Source organism: Periplaneta americana, chromosome 15, assembly GCF_040183065.1.
Source record: "Periplaneta americana isolate PAMFEO1 chromosome 15, P.americana_PAMFEO1_priV1, whole genome shotgun sequence".
Taxonomy (NCBI): Eukaryota; Metazoa; Arthropoda; class Insecta; order Blattodea; family Blattidae; genus Periplaneta; species Periplaneta americana.
Window position 1 is genome coordinate 128,700,076 of NC_091131.1, and position 19,184 is coordinate 128,719,259.

Sequence of the window (19,184 nt, forward strand, 5' to 3'; positions counted from 1 at the left end):
ATACGTGTTGAAATTTTTATTGTATGAAACTACTTCCCTACAGCTTCATAATTAACACAATTTCCATTCGTAAGAGATTTATTAAATAATTTACATATAATATTTGCCATTTGAATCATTTTAATCCTTAAGTTCTATAGCATAAAATGAAACTATAGATCAGCTGAGATGCCAGAGTGTGTATGACAGATATGCAACTATGGCATGTTGGCCAGTACCAGTACTTGCTATACGAAGAACAGTTAATAATAAACCTGCTACGAAATTAATACTTTCCTTCAGAAACCTCCATTTGCCATTAGTACCAGGAGTTGACAACTAAGTTATTGACACTCCACCTACAGCATTTCAGTCATGTAGGCTACATATGTTTTCAACACGACAGCATGAAAATATGAAGAAATTACTTTATTTCACTGCTTATTCTCAGTTTTTAGAGTAATAGCCAATAAACCTCTGGTAACAGAGATAATTGAAAAGCAATAGCAGTTATGAAAAAAAAAAAAGACAGACAAATAGTTTCAAAGAAAAAAATGTTATATAGTAAGCTTACTCGCAAACTATTGTTCAATTTATATTCAACTATGATATCAGTATCAAAAACATTTGGTTTCACTTCTCAACAGCAACAATTCAAACTAAATTTAAATATAAACTGAAAATGACCTCAGGAGATAATATTTCTTCAACAAATAACAATCACAAATTTTGTTAAATATGCGTTCAGCGTTACATGTATCACAATGTCTACTATCGATATGTTACTAATCTGTGTGCACATTTCAATAAGTTATTCTGTGCTATTTAAATTAGCTTGTAGAAAGAGAGAATTTATGATATTGCACTGCTTGAATGCTTCTTGTTTCGTGTTTTGATTCCAAAGTATTAAACTGGTTTTCCAACGTTTAATGTAAGTCTATATTTCTCCTGTTATTGTCTTTTCATTAAATAATATCAAAATGATAAATCTCTGACAAATATGTTAGTAAGAAAGATAGGCCTAATGGAAAGTATTATGGTAAAAAAAACTGAAAACTCAAATACTGGTAGTTTTGTGATAAAATTTTAAATCTATCATACTGTACAGTGGCTGTAGCTACATATTGATGTATGAAGTAGGGATCGGTAATACAAGAATTTATATAAAAGAATATGTACCATTAATACGTACTCTGATACAAAAATACAGTACTGTTGCTGAAATGTGTTACCACAGTATAGAAAGAGTACTGGCATGTAATGGAAAAGAGCTAGATATTGTCAAATTTACGAGTAAACTTAATTTAGGATAATGGAGATACATAGTTTCAATTTTATGATTTCGATGTTAGTGATTTTACTTAAGAACTATAAACATTCGTTATGCTCTGGATAATATTACTAACATGATCACAAAATACAATGCAGTCATTAAACTGTTTTTGAAAAATTATCCACAGTCACATATCGGTATTCTTTACATATTAGTAAGGTTTCTGTCCGTTATCTCCTACACCATGAATACAAACTTAGTATTATACAGTTCGACCCTCTGACTTACAATAAACTGACATATTTATATATACATTCTTAATTAAAAATAATGGTATCTTGCATTTTGATTTCAGTGGAACTCTTTATAGCTGACCACTTCTTCCAGCAGACAACCTCTCTATTAAAATTATCAAATACCAACAAAATCATCTTAAAGTAGAATTCTAATATGAACATACAATAATGTGGTTGAAAACTGTCTGGATTCTGTTTTCCATTGATACAAGATTTTTAACTACAATTTCAATTCTGTTTTCCAATGATAGAAGAGTTTTAGCTACAATCTCAAAATTAAAATGTTGTGACAATCGTATGGAAAGCATTTATCAATATAAAAATCAAATATGTTATTAATGAAAAATAATAGTTTCCCAAGAAGAAGAATAAAAAGGAGATGCGAAAACAAGCTTTACAAAGTCCATGGGAGAATAAATTGAAATTTAATTTGGTCAGTGTATAGGTAAACAAATCTTACATTAATTTTTCTCTGAAATGCATATAATTTGTATTCTCCACAATTCTATGTTTTCTGAAGAAAATCAATTTTGTGTATAGCCTATAATTTATTAATTTTGAAATCACAGGTTTTAAAATAAATTCCATTTTTGTTTATCCAATAAACAATAATCAATTTTCATCAGACCCTTTTGTTCAAAATCTATAATACGTAGTAGACTATTATATAAAAAAAATAGCATTAGAAATTAAAGGAAATCTTTATACATGTCTATCAGCCACATTTCATTACTAGGTACTAACTTATGTGATTTACGTAGTACCAGTATACTGCAAGAAATATAATAGCAGTAGCAGTAGCAGTAGTAGTAACTTAGTTGTTGTAGTAGTAGTAGTAGTAGTAGTAGTAGTAGTAGTAGTAGTAGTAGTAGTAGTAGTAGTAGTAGTAGTAGTAGTAGTAGTAATAATAATAATAATAATAATAATAATAATAATAATAATAATAATAATAATAATAAAGAAGAGTACACTATTGCTGTTTAGACTGAAAAATTGTATAGCCTAAAATCAGTTGCAATGACTTTGTTGATATCATGAAACGAATTCTGATCTTCGGTTTAATTCTTACCGAAGTCAAACCAAGTAAAATGTTACTAAAAAAGAAAGTACTGAAGCGAAATAATAGTTTGAGGCTGTTTTGTGTCTATTTCATCCACTTCTTTTCCATAATAATATATGCTTTAAATGTTGTTCTCGCATACAGTATAAATTACAAATAAAAAACCTGTAATCTGATATCAACATTTAAATACCGGTACCGTACACTCTTATGTTTGAAATATTTGCTTTTCACGTGAAATACCGGTACTAGTTAAGGTAAAGACGAAAATGATAGATACTGATTTGCAGATATGACACCCTTCTCTTAAACTCAATGGGCCGTATTCATAGACATTTTTAGCATGGGCTTTCGGTGGATTATCAGCGTTTTTCGTATTCATAAACCAGTGTTAGTGATAGGATATGATTTGAATTCTGTACTAGTAACCAGTGGATAGCCGGGGCTAGCTTAGTACGCTCGTAGCGCGTGCTGCGAAATGTCTATGAATAGCACCCAATATTTTTTAGTTATATAGTCAATAATGTTTTGATTCATTTTAAAAAGTATTACGTTTACGATTTCTTCAGTCTTTTGTTTCTGAAATTTCTCTCTCTGTAATATTTCAGTTTTAAGACCGAAAGACTTTTTGGAGATAAAAAAATGCTTAAAAATGCTTTTTTTCAATATTTTGCAAGTCGTAAAGAGAAAATATAGGCTATCAACCTTTCAAAATTAATCAAAATACTGTCATGAATACAGCATTTATTTGAGTTTCTTGATTAACTATATTAATTTCAAAAGGTTTTATAAAGAGAAAAATCAGTAAAAAAAAATTATAAGTAATATAGGATAGAAACAAATAACCCTCATATCACTATATCATCATCATTAGCCCACAACAGTAGTCATGAATGACACTTTCATATCAAGGAAGTAGCTGGTCAAACTGCGAGTTTCAACTGTTCATTCACTCAATAAACACCTGAGCTGATTTGCATTAAACTAATTCAATGGATCATTTGAACTAAATATCATTTGATCACCCACTTTGAAAAACACCCATATATCACTCATTTTTAAGTCATCTGCATTGAACTTACAAAAACATCCTCACTAAATATTTTCAACAAAAACATTCATTAAAACATGGGTCAATGACTAACATTCTATGAGAAAAGAAAATAAGTCACACCAGCTATCAGTGAGCAGAAAAGACTCTCTCTTCAAATCCAGACTCTCTCATAGCACAAATGTGTTAATATAATTTATACCTGGTTTCTCAATGGTGGAAATTGTATGGCGATTGATAGATTCTGTAATTATTCTGGACAAAGGGAAATTTCTTGCTCGTGCGAAATTAAACACAGAGATATTAAAAAAAAAAAAAAAAAACAAAGTCATCAGAAGGTGCGAAGACCACCCAGTTCTGAAGTTGACCCCCAGGCCGAAATTAGTCAACAAGGTAACCTAGTTAATTAACATGTGAAAGCATATATATTCTTTACATTCCGAAGTGATAAGTGTTAAAAATTGTGTAATCAAGATGTATAAAAACAAAGTGTTTATTTGAAACGTTAATTATTACAACTCCATCCACAGCCTTTTAAGTAGATGAATTAAATTATCAATATATTTTAAAGTAGTAGAATTTTCATATCATAACGAACAATTTAACGTCCTTAATTTTTTTTTTTTAAATTTTCCTTTAAAAATTTACAAACATTTCTGTTTCAATAATATAGAAAACCTTAAATTGAAGAGTATCAATTTTGTTTCTTGCAAACCTTTGCTCTTTGCTACAAATATTAGTTTTGAGGTACCGGTATAATTAATGCATGCAGTGAAATGAAGAATTGTTTGTCTTTAGTCTGTCCTTTATAAAAAACATATTTTGTTTGTCATTTTACTCATCTCATGCATCATATTCTAGAACCTGTACGTTGTGATGTGACATACTTAGATTTCCATAGGTCAGTCCGCCCAATATTGTGATTTCCAACAAAGAAATCATTCATCCATACAAAGAATAAGATCGTGATGTATTTCACATATTTAACAGCACTTACATGTGCCGATAATCTCTCATCAGCTATACTGGTGCATCAAACTACAGTAAAACCTTGTTGTTACGATATTGCTTTATATGAAACCTTTCATTTCATGAACTCTAACAAGAAAATACTTGCTCTGAATTTCCATCTTACAAAATATTTCCACAGATATTAAATTTATTCTTAAATTAATATTTAATTTTTCAGATAAGGCTAATGCTTGATATGGAAATAGAAGCAACTGCAATCATTTACAAGTTCTGGCACTTTCTTTATCACACTTTTCTATATATACCCTTTTTCTGATTAAAGTTTTTATTAAAAAAAGTCAACCTATTATACTTCAAAGGGCAAGAGTAATTCAGGGGTTTATATCTATTACAACTTTGTTATCACCATCATCATCATCTTTAATTGTTATTGTTTTCGTAATTTTTATCACCATAATCATTATCATCATAATCACACGGTAATCATGATGCCATTATGTCATTCTTGTTATGATTGAATTCGTCGTCACCTTTATCCTCAAACATCATCATCATCATCATCATCATCATCATCATCATCATCATCATCATCATCATCATCATCATCATCATCATCAGCATCAATATTATAACCATGATTATCACTGCCGTCATTGCCATCATGTTATTATCATCACCTTTACAATCATAATCATCACTGTCATCTTTACTTCATTGTTTAGAAGATTCTTCTTTGTGTTCCAGCCTTAATATATTTTATTTTATCCCATATTCGGTCGTGAAATCCTTATCTACTAATAATTCGCCAAGTAACAAGAAAATGTATTTAATTGACGAAATTAGGCACTCAGATTGAGGATTGTTCTGAAGAAAATTAATGTTTTATGTTACTACGACCTAAACTGTGCTGATTAATGTTAAGAGGCCGTGTGTGGCATTGTAAGCATTATTGTAATGAGTAGGAATAATTTTATCTACATTTTGGTGCTATACTTGATTCAGCTTTTCGAGGTTTATTTTATTTGTCATAGTCTAGCTTTGACGAAGAATCTTCGTAACTAAACACATTTGATTTATTTTATAGTGTTAAGTGTTAACAGTAAAATTAAGATTATGGGCTTGTAATAAATATCAAAGAAGAATTAGTAAATATTGCCACTTTCGTATAACAGTCCAAAACGTCTTCCCTGATCATATTTCACTACTGGTAGTACCTTAGTTACATTATGAATTGTTATAGGTAATGTCTATCTCATAGATGTTAATATTTCATACCGTACTAACTTTTTGTAGTATTTCAGTTTTCTTTCTTATGCGTATCCTGAATTACCCTGTCCTTTTTCTTCAGAATAACTTTATTGAAAGACAAGTTCATATAAAGAAATTAACGACTTCACACACATTTTCTCGTACGGTAACTAATCCACAAAGCGTTCTTATTTAACTCTATACACTATTACAGATACAAAGTTCGTTGCAAGGTTTTAAAAAGGAGAGAAAAAAACAGAGAACAGAGAGAGAAAGAACGAGAGAGGAGCGGAACAATCAAAGGAAATGGCGGAAGAAAGGAAAAAGAAATAAAGAAATTATAGGAAGAAAGAAACAAACAAATCAGAGAAAGAAAGAAATGAGAAATTAAGAAATAAAGAAAGAAGAAAAGAAGATTGGAAATATAAGGTAAAAGAAAGGAATAAAAAAGAAAGCATCCAAAGAGAGAAAGTAATATTATGTTGTATAATTAATAAAAGAAAATAGAATTATACATATATACTGGATACTAATGAACAGCTTTCATGAATGATATGCTATGATTCTTCGGTGTTAGTAATTTTAATATAGCGTATATGATGAAGAAATTAGTGACAATAAAATTATAAAATTATAATTAACAAAGTCATACAAAGAGAGAATAAGAAATTCGAAGTGGGAATCAGAAACAGAAAAAAAGAAGGCGACATTAAGTGAATTATTTATTTGAGTTATTTATTTCTCTGTTTATATCAATCGTTTAGTTAAATTTTCACATCATTATAATAGCCGAGGTAATTTCATTTGTCAATATTAGAGGCAGGTTTTAGTTTATTTCAGATTATTAAATAGATAGTTTTCTTTAACTAAAAATTATAAGAATAATTTATTTGTTTTAACTGTAAAGATAAATTTTTGACAAATAATGAACTCGTGCAGCTAGAAAAAGTATAAAAGCTTACATAGTAAATATAATCTACCAAGACACGGTTGATAAATTTAGGTTCCGTTCAGGTTGGTAGCCACAAGGTTTTACTGTATGTGAAAAGCAAACACGCAGTATAAATATTACAAACATATATACAGCTTCTGATGTTTGATGATCTAATTGGAGGACTTCTACAGGGTTGTCCCAGACTCAAAGAGAATTAAGGATGGGATGTTTAAACACTGCACTACTTGATATTTTTAACATTTAAACACCGCCAGAATGTACAAAAACAAAGCAAGCTATCGGACAGTCTTTTAGATATTGCAATATGTGTTTGTTGAGAATAGAAATAAAGTACATTATTTTATGTGCTGATGTATAAAAAGATTTATCTGGAGTGTTTAAACGTTTATTTTTTCAAATAGCATTTAAACATTAATGAAATCACAGCTGCCCACCCCTAGCATTAAGACAGTTCATCTACATGTAGTGAATTTCCATATAAATCCCATCCAGTTCCCATTGTAAAGTCATATGCAGAATCGTACCTGAACCCCTCCTTGTGCTTCGAGGAGAAGACAGATTGTCAAAATATCTGGTATAATTTCATTATAAATAAAAATCCAATTCTCTTATTAATCATTGAAACCTTTTAATGACCAAATATATTCGGTCTATTCCACAAAATCAATCACAATACAGCTTTTTATTTTCCCTTGACAAATATTCATGTTCTACTCATGTGGACTTCTCCCCACAGACAGCACCGCAGAAAATCTTTAGTCACTTGTTTGTACTCATAATATTTACAGATTTGTTGATTGCTTATGCTTTGAAAGGGGTTTTGCAAGTGTATTTAATAGTTTGTACTTGTTGTGGGGGGTTTCCAAACATGATTGCATCCGATAAAACACTTGCACAGTATTGTTGCATGCTACTTCAGTCTTTCTTAAAAATTTCCTTATGTACACGCGGTTACCTTTTGTTTACTGCACCTCTGGTGTCGACATCTACCTGGCAACTTTGAGCACTAGTCAAGTGAACTGTGATCATCTCTCAACACGACTCAGCATCTTCACTAAAGTCTCCAACACGAACGTCATGATGATCAACGTGGCTGGCACGTAAACACTGCTCAGTGGCGGGGCTCCATTTGTCTCTTGACACTGCCCTGAGGGTGCAGAGAAATAATGAAAATATATCATATTAGAAAACAACTCTAATTTTGATGCAGAAATAGAAGCAATACTATTTGCTCTAGAACAATATATAGACCCAATATCAGTGGCGGTTCCCCGTGGGAGGGAAGGGAGGAACGTCCTCCTCACATTTTTCTTCTTTTGAAAGTAAATACCAAATAAAATATGTGCCTTGAAATTCAAGGAAGATTCGATAATTTTTAAGTTCACAGCTATAAGAAAACCTCGGTTGGTAGAGTTTTAAACGATGCGCGCTCATGTGCTGCTAGAAAACTGTGAGAAAGATGCGAGATTGTTTGTGTGGAGGAAAGTCAATCCATTCCTCCTTTACTGCAGAAAGCACACATAGACAACAGCGCACTAGCGGCCAGAGAAAGAAGCAGAGTTTTAAAGCGAGTAAATGAACGGAGAGGGAGGAGATCCTCCTCTGAATCAGCGCATGGGCGGGAAATATAGAAACCGACTGGTCGTGCAGCAAGCTCGCCACCGCTGCCATCTAACGATCTTGCATTCAACCAGACTAACACATCTTGGAGAAGGCACAATAAAAACAGTTCTAATGCAGCGCTATGAAAGACACCATATAAACTTTTTTTAAAAATTATAAATCAAAAATATTATTCATTGCACTTTATATAAGCTACTATTCATGGTTTGAAACTTTCAAGGATATCTGAAAGTTCGGGTTTATATAAAACAAAGAGGAAGCAGATCTTTTTGGCCCCTGAAATTCACTTCCATTCATTGTGTATTAGACAGGGCAACAGCCAAGTTGTCAGTTTTGTACAAATATATTTGAAATTGAAAGTAGTATTCCAAACTACAAATTATTTTTTAACATAAAAATTAATTGGCCACCAGCAACTTTGAACAATAATGGTAGTATGACTTTACAAGAACTGATATTCTTCAAAAGCATATGATACTGAACTTTTAAAATGTACATGTGGCAACACAGATCACGTGGGTGGGTGCAGTGTTCTCGCTTTCCTCAGATTATTTCCCATTCCCATTTCTGCGGTTCCGATTACGTGTTAGTAGCTACAGTCTCTTCCAACACGTGTGATGCTGTAGTGTGCTCGAAAAATGCTGCGAGATGAATTTCCTTGTAATTGTTAATTTGTGCACTTATTTAACAATGAATGGAAGTGAAAACATTATATATTTTGGAAAATTTAGGAAACTCAGTTTAGCCTACAAGAACAGATTATTGCTATACAGAAGGGAAGACCAACCCCAACACTACCTGGTCTTATATGTATGCATGTTGGCTAATTTGTAGCATGTTTTATTCAAGAAGGTGTCATTTCATCCTGCTACCTTCTTTCCTCCTCTTAAGAAATACGCAGGAGCCGCCACTGCCCAATATGTTCAATAATGCTTAGTCTTATTAGTAGATCCAAAAGTAGCAATACAAGATAGTATCAAACGAAAGAACTGTTAATTACAAGGAAAATCAGTGAGATAAGAAAATTAATAAACATTTTTGAAAATACACAGATTAAAATATGTTTTCAGTGGATACCATCACACGCTGGCATAAATATAACAACATTGCTGATGAACTAGCATAAAATTACACAGACAAAATAAAACTGTGAGTACTCGGACATTAGATATCAAAATTAAAACTAAATTAGAAGCAGAAATACTCCATAAATATAATCAGGAATCACAAGGGGAAAAAGGGCAGAAATAAATAAACTTTGGAAGGCACATAGCTTAAAACCCAGAAAGGAAGCCGTAGCTATTTTCAGGTTGAATACAGGACATGATTGCCTTGCATCACGTCTTTGCAAGATTGGAATTTACAACACAGAAGAATGTCCACTGTGCAATATACTAACTTCGTCATTGAACAAAGAACATCTGTTTCAGTGCACTAAACTGAAAAAAGAAGCGCAACAGTGCAGAAATTTGACTGCTCTTTACTGGGAGGCAAGAAGCAAAATGGGTTAAATGATCCCAAAAGCGGCCATTTGAAAACAACAACAATAATATATTTCAAATATTCAAGCAATGGCAATGTGAATGACAACAGGAGAAACTGAGAGGATAAATATCTAAACGAGTAAAAGCTGTACTCATCCTCGTCTGCTTGCAAGGGGTCTCGATGCCAATGAAATATCTATCTGAGCTCAAGTGTTGACTAATTCCAGAGTACATTTCACTGAAGATGGTTGGTTCCTAACGCCAAGAACTTTACAACTGTTATATGTTGTTGGCGTTTATCATCTGGTCAGGGTTGCCAGATTACCTGACAATCGCCTTAGAGTTGGAGAAAATCTCGTAAAACCCCAAGTAGATAATTAACTCTAATGGGATTAGAACTCACAGCTGATTGCAGCCTCAGATCACGAGTACCATTTGTTACTATATATACCACGACAGTGCCCTGTTCTATCTTGCAAAGATTATTTTATTAATTTAAAGAAAAAATAACTTGTTGGAAGTTCCATCTTCATGACATGTAGAGTAAAGTCTAATCTTACATATGCTTCCTTGCAGCATAATACGAAAGTTCTCTTTTTTTTTTTTTTTTCACTATTGGAAGGTACTTGGTACTTGACTGTTCGTCATTCACCCATATGAAGCCGATATTTAGACAAATTTACCGACATAATCTTTGCACAGGTGCGCAATAGGAGGCTGGTCTATGCTACATCCACAATGAGATGAGATGATGATGGAGATTTGTTGGGATGCCACAAGGGAACCGGAGTTCTTTGAGAAAACACCTGTGTTAGCTGGGCTTTCCCAACACAAGTTATAAATTCAGGGTACACTGGGGATCGAACACAGGTCCACAGGATTATAATTCCACCGCTCTATCGATTAGACCACCATGATGGCACGAAAGTCGTTTATGTAAAAAAGGAACGAGGAAGAAATAAAAGCTTTGAGAGGAGCATATGAAGGGACAAACAATTTTGAGCTTGATGCTATGGCTCTGTGGATAGTGAGAGCACTTCCCAATCAAGTGGTCCGTTCAATTCCCAGCGTGGGCTGAGATTTGTCTCTATTCCATGAGGCTGGGAATTTTGTTCTCTTGCCTTCTGATGTCTTTGCAGTGGCCTGCATCGTACTGACCAATAGACTAAGTAGACTATATATTATTATAATGTACCGAAGTACATATGATATTTCCATGCAGATATTCTGCGTCATCATATGATGAAAGAGTAATGGAACGGAGAAAAATTCTCTCTGGCACCGGGATTTGAACCTGGGTTTTCAGCTCTACGTGCTGACGCTTTATCCACTAAGCCACACCGGATTCGACCCTGGCGTCGGAAGAATCGTCTCAGTTTTAAGTTCCAACTCTTGGGTTCCCTCTAGTGGAAATATCATATGTACTTCGGTACATTATAATAATATATATGATATGCGTAAATCACTTCGTGATTTAAGACGGCGCTTATTCCGTCGGATCCCGGCCAACTAGTCACTCATTACGAGTGCACCTCAGCACATGTGTGGACTTCGGTCCTAGGTTCATAGATATCTATGACGTAGTGCAGAGGGCGGCCACTAGAGGGAACCAAAGAGTTGGAACTTAAAACTGAGATGATTCTTCCAACGCTGGGGTGGAATCCGGTGTGGCTTAGTAGATAAAGCGTCAGCACGTAGAGCTGAAAACCCGGATTCAAATCCCGGCACCGGAGAGAATTTTTCTCCGTTCCATTACTCTTTCATCGTAAGTAGACTATGCCATAGTGCAGCAAATTTTTGTGACGGAAATTTTTTAAAGGGTATTCTTACCTTGGTTATGAGATAGATTTGCACAGAGGGTAAATGATAATCGAGATGATTATGGAGCCCGAGTACTAGTTTAATGATCTGTAATATGAGAAATCTGGCCCCTCATCATCTATTAACACCCTTTTACTTGAATTCATGAATAATTGCTCTGGTGAAAGTAACTTTTCTTGTTTACGAGGAATTAAGAAATATTTATGCTCAAAAATTAATTAGAACAGACTTAATGCTCTAGCTATAACTGGCACCAAGTCAGAATTGATGGGAAAATTGGATTATGATGTTCTAATAAATTAATTTGCTAGTCAAAAGTCAATAGCTCTGGCCATAGGATATTCTAAGCTAATATAACTAACTGATCTGGTACACAAGTATATACATGAGTTGATTTTTTAGTAGTGACAACTAAGCTGCAGCAATGCCGTGCAAAGGAGTCAGGCGATATTATTTATACCACAGGTTGCTTACATGTCTCCCCTCCCTCAGAGTTAATGAACTCGCCCTCCCCTTCCATGTCCGTTCACAGTGACAACAATTAGACGAGCAGTTGTGAGCAAATGGTCGCAGAATACATTCGCAATGTTTTCGAAGGAGGAACAGAGAAGCTGGTTAAAAATTCAATGTGCTAGAGGTCGTATGGCACGACACTGTCATCAAGGACTGCAAGAGGCTTGCGGTGCGGCTGCGTTACCTTACTGAACGGTAGTAAGGTGGGTTAGAGCCTTCAGGCAAGGACGCGATGTTTGTTGGACATGCCTCGATCTGGTCACCCACCAGTAAGTGACGAATATGTACAGACTGTGTCCACGTTAGTGAAGACAGTTCGGAACTTAACGATTCGTGAGTTAGAGCAAGATACAGGATTGGCGACTTCGACTTGCTTCACATCCTGAAGGATCGCCTGAAAATGCGAAAAATTGCCTCAAAATGGGTTCCGCATGATTTAACGGACATGCAGAAATGGCAGCGATATGATGCTTCTCGTACTCTCTTGTAGCACTACGAGCGCGAAGGAGAGGTCTTCTTACAGCATATCATTACAATTGATGAGACCTGGGCCAGATCTTATGAACCTCAGCTAAAACGTCAATTGGAGGAGTGGTGCCATCACAGGTCACCACGAAAAAAAAAACAGTTCGGCAGACTCCCACCAATGTGAAGTCTATGCTGATTCTTGTCTATGATTGGGATGGTGTGATCTTAAGCATACTGTTCCCCCAAGGCAGAACGTTAATGCTGAGTACTACTGTTCGTTTTTGCGAAACAATCTGCGAGCAGCTCTGAGAAGAAAACGGCGACACTTTATGGATCCACCCATTGTTCTGCATGATAATGCTAGGGCGCATACAGCAGGAGTTGTGTCTGAATTGTTCAATCGCTGGGGCTGGGAAGTGCTCTATTACCCGCCATATTCTCCAGATTTAAGTCCCTGCGACTTCGATCTAATCCCTAAGATGAAGAACCCACTTTGCGGGATTTGCTTCAGAACAGTTGAAGACGTTTTACAGGCAACCGACTGTTCTATTCACATCATCAACAGATTAGGCAGTGCCAACGGGATCCAATGGCTTCCACATCGCTGGGAACACGTACGCAACGCTGGTGACTACATGAAGGCTTGTAAAAACTTAGAATCATGTAAGTATGCTATGTATCGAGAAACAAAATAGCTGCCAGAACTAAAAAATCAACCTATATATATATATATATATATATATATATATATATATATATATATATATATAGGCCTATTATAGTTGTAATTCATTACTTAATTATGTTGTGCGAAACATATTCATCAGTAGAGGGTGGAAAAATGTGCGTTACCTCGCGGTACAGGTTAGTTTGGTCTGGAGTATGGATGACGTCAGAGGTACAAGCGCAGTAACATAAATGCACTACGAGAGGGCGGCAGTACAAGTAGGAACCAACAAATGACGTTGTGTCAACTTTTAGTCATATGGGGAAGAAAGCTAGATCTTCACAGTATTATTTATTGTCTTTGTGCAGGTGGTAGTGTTGTGTAAAAGTGATTTAAAATGCCGAAGTCGAAGGATGTGGAATTAAACAGTCTAAGAAATAAATACGGAAGAAAGATTTTGTGCCGTGCGCAAATGTGAAATTAAAATACGTAGGAAATATTATGTAGAGCGGCACTGTAACAGCAAAAAACATACCGGAAACGTACAAAGGTCTTCGACATCAAATAATGAAAAACATACACGATCTGAATTTAATATGTAATATGATGATTTCTGCAAATATTCCGTTCAAGAAACTTGATAATCCACATTTTAGAGGTGAAAAAGTGAAAGAAAAATTACACTAATTCTGCAAAAAAATACCGGTTATACAGTTATGTGTAACATTTTGAGTGGAGAGAAAAACGACATACTACGCGTTTTTTTTTCATTTGCACCTCTAACATCTTGTGACACGGAAAAAAGCTTTTCGATGTTGAAAAACAGTTTGAGCGAAAGACGTCGAATTTTCTCTTTTGATAATTTACGGATGTATGTTGTGGTTCAGTGCAATGCATCCTTTAATTATCCAGGCCGTGACAGTTAATATTTCAGGTATGTTTTTAAATCATCACAACTACAGTATATTACAACTTCATTCCAGTATTTATAGATCGATTGAATGGAGTGATGAGGTTCTCATTACCAGACTGTACTCTCTTGCCGCTGTTTACGTGAGTGAATGACAGCAGTATAGTCCGTTGACACTAAACTTAAGGCAGAACGCTATTTTCCGCCCTTTATTCATCAGCATAATGTTTTATAAAAAGAACAGCTTAAACATACCATACTGAAATAAAAAGGGCCAATTGTTTTATTTTTTCCTACTTTGGCAATGATGTCAACCAACTTTAAAAATAAGTTTATCTGTGCATTTATTATTAAATCAATTTATATTAAAGTAGTAAACATAGTTATCAATCAGTCATTTTAAAATTGTCTTAGCCTTCAAGAAAAAATATGTGATTACTTCAGGAAAAAGACGGCATGTGTTTTATGAATATGAACAGCCAAAACTTAAAATCTGCTTCTGTTTGAAGGTTCTACCTACCGGTACTGGTCACGTTGAACGCCATTGCACCACCAATGCCAGGGCTGATGTTACGTCGACAACTGTCTGAGCTGCTGGAGAAGTGAACCACCCCATCTACAGCCTCCCTGTACATGAAGCAATACCGACGAGGGCCCCTGGATGACCGACTCAACGGAGTTGTAATTAGATAATGCGTCCCATTATCTTCCCATCGTCCATGACAGGAATACACTGCGGAAAAAACATTCTCTTACAAAATGTCTAACTCTGCAATACATTACAAATATCTTTCTTACTTTACATTTTCTTACTCATACTATGGGTAAAAAACCTTCGCTGTACTGCTACACAGCAATTTTTCTATTGGTGGAGGTACCAATATAAGAAACGTACTGCCCTGTGTCTTTGTTATGATAATATCTATATTTTACATGCTCATCGGTCAACAGGAACAATAAAATTCGTGCAACGATATTGCGGAGATTTGTTTACCTCGCACCACAAAAGAACTGTTGGCACAAGTTTATTATTTTCATAGAGAATGGCAATTAGTAGCATTGTATAGTCATCAGCAATGTAACAAATTGTAATTTCGTTTGCTTGTATGGTACCGGTACCATATCCGAAAGATCAGATTTCAGCGCCAGTTCTAGAGTTTTTCATGATTATTCAGAATGTTTGTTGTACACTTATACTAGTATAATGAATTGCACTCCTAAGAAGGTTGACACAAGACAGTAATTTTTCGTCCCCACTTCATTGCACTGGTGTGATAAAGATGATCATGATTAATGAATTATGAAGAAATGATTAAATGTTGGCAGGGGTAAAAGGAGTAACTTGAGAAAACTGCTTTAATTTTGTCTTTGTGTATCATGGATTCGACCTCAATTCGCCAGAATTTGGACTCTGGTTTCTAGTACATATTTTCATACTGTACTCATGTTCTGCCTTTATGGCTAATAGTGAAGGCAAGATTTTTTTACGTGCAATAATTACCAGAATTTATCAGAAAAAAGTTGCAGTACTCTTATAACAAGGAAACTGCTAATAATCTCATGTCGAAACTTCCTCTCAAATTGCGAAGATATATAAATATACAGAGTGACTGACGAAGAGTGTGAATAGATAGGTATATAAGTGAGTAGATAGCTGGAAGTGTGTGAATACATAGGTAGTAAGCATGTGAATAGATAGGTAGATAAGTGAGTAGATAGGTAGTGTGTGAATAGATAGGTGGATAAGTGTGTGAATAGATAGGTAGAAGTGTGTGAGCAGATAGGCAGATGAGTAGATGGGTGAGCGAATAATTAGGTAATGTGTGAGCAGATAGGTAGTTAAATGGGTAGATAGGTAGGTGAGTGAGTGAATAGATAGGTAGTAAGTGTGTGAGCAGATAGGTAGATAAATGATTAGATAGGTGAGTAACTCTAGGTAGGTCAGTGAGTAGATAGATATTGTCAGTAGACACATAAATAAGTAGGTGAGTAGATAGGTAGTTCAGTGAGTGTGATGGATAGGTAAGTAAAATGAGTGCATAGATAGGTAGATGAGTGAGTAGGTAAATAGGATAGTGGGTGTACACTGTACAGGTAGATAGGTAAGTGAGTACTGTCCAGATTTCACGAGAGGATACCTGCGAGAGGGGTATGGTCCTTGTGGGGTAAGAGGAGAGGGTCAACTAGTAATTCAGCTCTTCTGAAGAAGCAGGTGGATGGGGATGGTGTCATTGGCCGGCTGGGACAAACAAGGCTCAATCATTGGCCGGCTGGGACAAACAAGGCTCAATCATTGGCCGGTCGTTTCCGTGTTGGTGATTGTTTATAAGAATAGGGGAAAAACTCGCATTCCTTGCTCGGATCTTCTCCTGAAGTGCGGACAGTAGTTGATTGGGTGAGTATAAATAAATAAACAAGTGAGTAAATAATCACTCAAAATAAATAAATAAATAAATAAATAAATAAATAAATAAATAAATAAATAAATAAATAAATAAATAAATAAATAAATAAATCTTCCAATTAAGCAATCAATAAACCATTAGGAGACCCTACACTCGAATACAATAAACCATTGCTCATTCTGTCAATCATAAGCCAATACAAAATTCCCAAATGATGTCTTTCAAATACTTTCAATTTATAAACGAACTTGTCTCAGAGCGCAACTCGTAGACAACTATTACGTCAGGAAGATGATCTCTGCTGCTGTATTTGTTGTTCAAAATCAAGGATGCCTGTTAATATAAGTACGATGTTGAGAAAGATAGCAATGATGTTTTTCTGCATATTGATGTGATGTCCAGAGAGACAGAGGTGATGTTGTCAATAAGATCTTACAATAAAAATAAAGTCATAGGACAAGTCGATAAATCCATCATTCTTGTGCAGACTTGCAGTGAAATCCATATTTTCTTGAACAACCTAATATTAAATACTCACGAAATTTCGCGGCACATATAAGTACCACGACATACCAGTTGGAAATACCTGCTGTAATGAATACTCCCAAAATATTTATACTTTTAACAAAAAGTAGGGTGCGCAACTTTTTTTGACCATTTACTACATGGAAATCCATGTTTTCCTTTATATTAATATTAACTACCTGAGACTACATCGGCTGATGTGCACTCAGAATGGAACTCCATGGTGTCTATGGTACTGCAACCCACCACGAGAGTTGTAAACTCATCCCTCTCAGCGCAAGGGTCGGGGGGCAGGCCGTCCAGGTCGCGGGAAGACCTCTTGCGAAGGCCACTGTACTGCATGAACCACTGTATGGACCGCACGCTCCGACTAAACAGAGAGGAGTGCGACCTGCGGCCACTCAAACTAATCTTACTACTAACATTAAGTTCTTCATCACGTGAATGTGATTTAACGTTCGTATTGCTGTCAGAAATTTCTTCGTCTTGATGTAGCTTCGATTTCTCGGATCTCTTTCGTCTAGTTGATCTCACCAAACCATCTTCACGACTCAGCCCAGTGACGCTGAATTTGCCCAAGTGTGGACACTCTCTGGGTTCTGGTCTTGAAGCTGTGGATATACAAACATACGATATAAATTTACATTCAGGTATACTGTATAAATGGGCTACAGAAAAGGAGCTACATACACATACATACATACATACATACATACATACATACATACATAGATACATACATACATACATACGAGTACATACATACCGGTACATTACTAGAGATGAACGACGATCGAGAAAGCAAGACTAACAGCGCCCGCAAAGCCGAAAACCCGCACAACAATGTTGTATACGTCGCGTAGTTGACGTAAAGACTGCTTGTGAGTGTTTCGAGACGTCGAGATTGATCACTCCCGAAGTCTCGAACGTCAAGCAGCCTTGAATCGCTACAGTTGTTTATACCTGACTGAACTTTTATCTACTTTGGAAACTGTTATATATGTATAAACAATCAAGTAGCCTATTTGAAACATCATCTCTACCTTTCGGTGTATAATAATCCGTTTCTCAGTCTTTATTTAATTACTAGGCCCTTATTAAAAGGCTAGGAATTTTCTTTTCATACGTTTAAGATCAAGTGTGGAATCTCAAGTAGAAAGATATTAATGTTATGTTTTATGTTTCTTAGAAATGCAAATTTATTTGAGAATTGTTGTTTTTCTATTTATATAACCATAGGTAATATATAATAGAACCAGAACATTTTGATAACTAAGATACTATTCTGTTTTGTCTTTTTGTCTCATTTAAACATTTATAATGTTATTTATTTCAATGATGTAGGTTATTCAAAGTTACGAAATCTTTCCATGTCGACCAAATGCTATTTCGAGAATGATGAGCGAGACTCGAAGCACACGAAAATGACGAGGCGAGACGAGACGAGACTCGAAAGACAAATGCAACGAACACAGCGAGCGAGAGCGGCAGTTAGTTTTTTCATCTCTAATACATACATAGGGGCCGACTTCGGGAGGGGGGGCGGCAAGGCACTTTCTGCCCCCACAACTTATAGAGCCAGGGGCGTCGCCCCCACCCCAAATAATTCTAAGAGAGATTTCTCGTATTATAAATAATTAAATTGTTTGAAAGATGAACTAAAACAAGGCCAAAAATGGTTATTTCAAATCCATAGAGATTGTCGCAATGAACATGTTAGTGATGCTACTTGCAATGCCTCCACCCTTTCTCTCCTGCATTTGAGGTCCGTGAAACATATGATGCAGTAGTGTCAGAGTTGTAAGCTCCAAAACCGGTTGTGGAGCTAGAGTCGGAGCGTGAACTTACTTATGTCTGTGGAAACACCGGAGCACGCAACGAGTCTAGTGGAGCGCTCCGCTCCGTTTAGTCCCTGTCTGACAACGCTGATATAA

The 19,184-nt window shown here is 35.3% G+C and overlaps 1 protein-coding gene across 2 annotated transcripts in view; it reads right to left on the bottom strand.

Moving 5' to 3' along the window:
* Positions 1–6,584: 6,584 nt before the first annotated feature.
* Positions 6,585–19,184, bottom strand: part of LOC138715328 (uncharacterized) — a 1,341,767-nt gene continuing 1,329,167 nt past the window's right edge. Inside the window, exons 12-14 of one of the 2 annotated variants that reach the window (XM_069848117.1) lie at positions 17,430–17,861; positions 14,841–15,053; positions 6,585–7,981 (exon numbers count right to left, since the gene is read on the bottom strand). In XM_069848117.1, coding sequence (XP_069704218.1) covers positions 7,860–7,981; positions 14,841–15,053; positions 17,430–17,861 — 767 coding nt within the window. In that variant the 3' untranslated portion in view covers positions 6,585–7,859. The remainder of the gene's footprint in view (positions 7,982–14,840; positions 15,054–17,429; positions 17,862–19,184) is intronic. The other variant, XM_069848119.1, reaches the window with a different exon arrangement.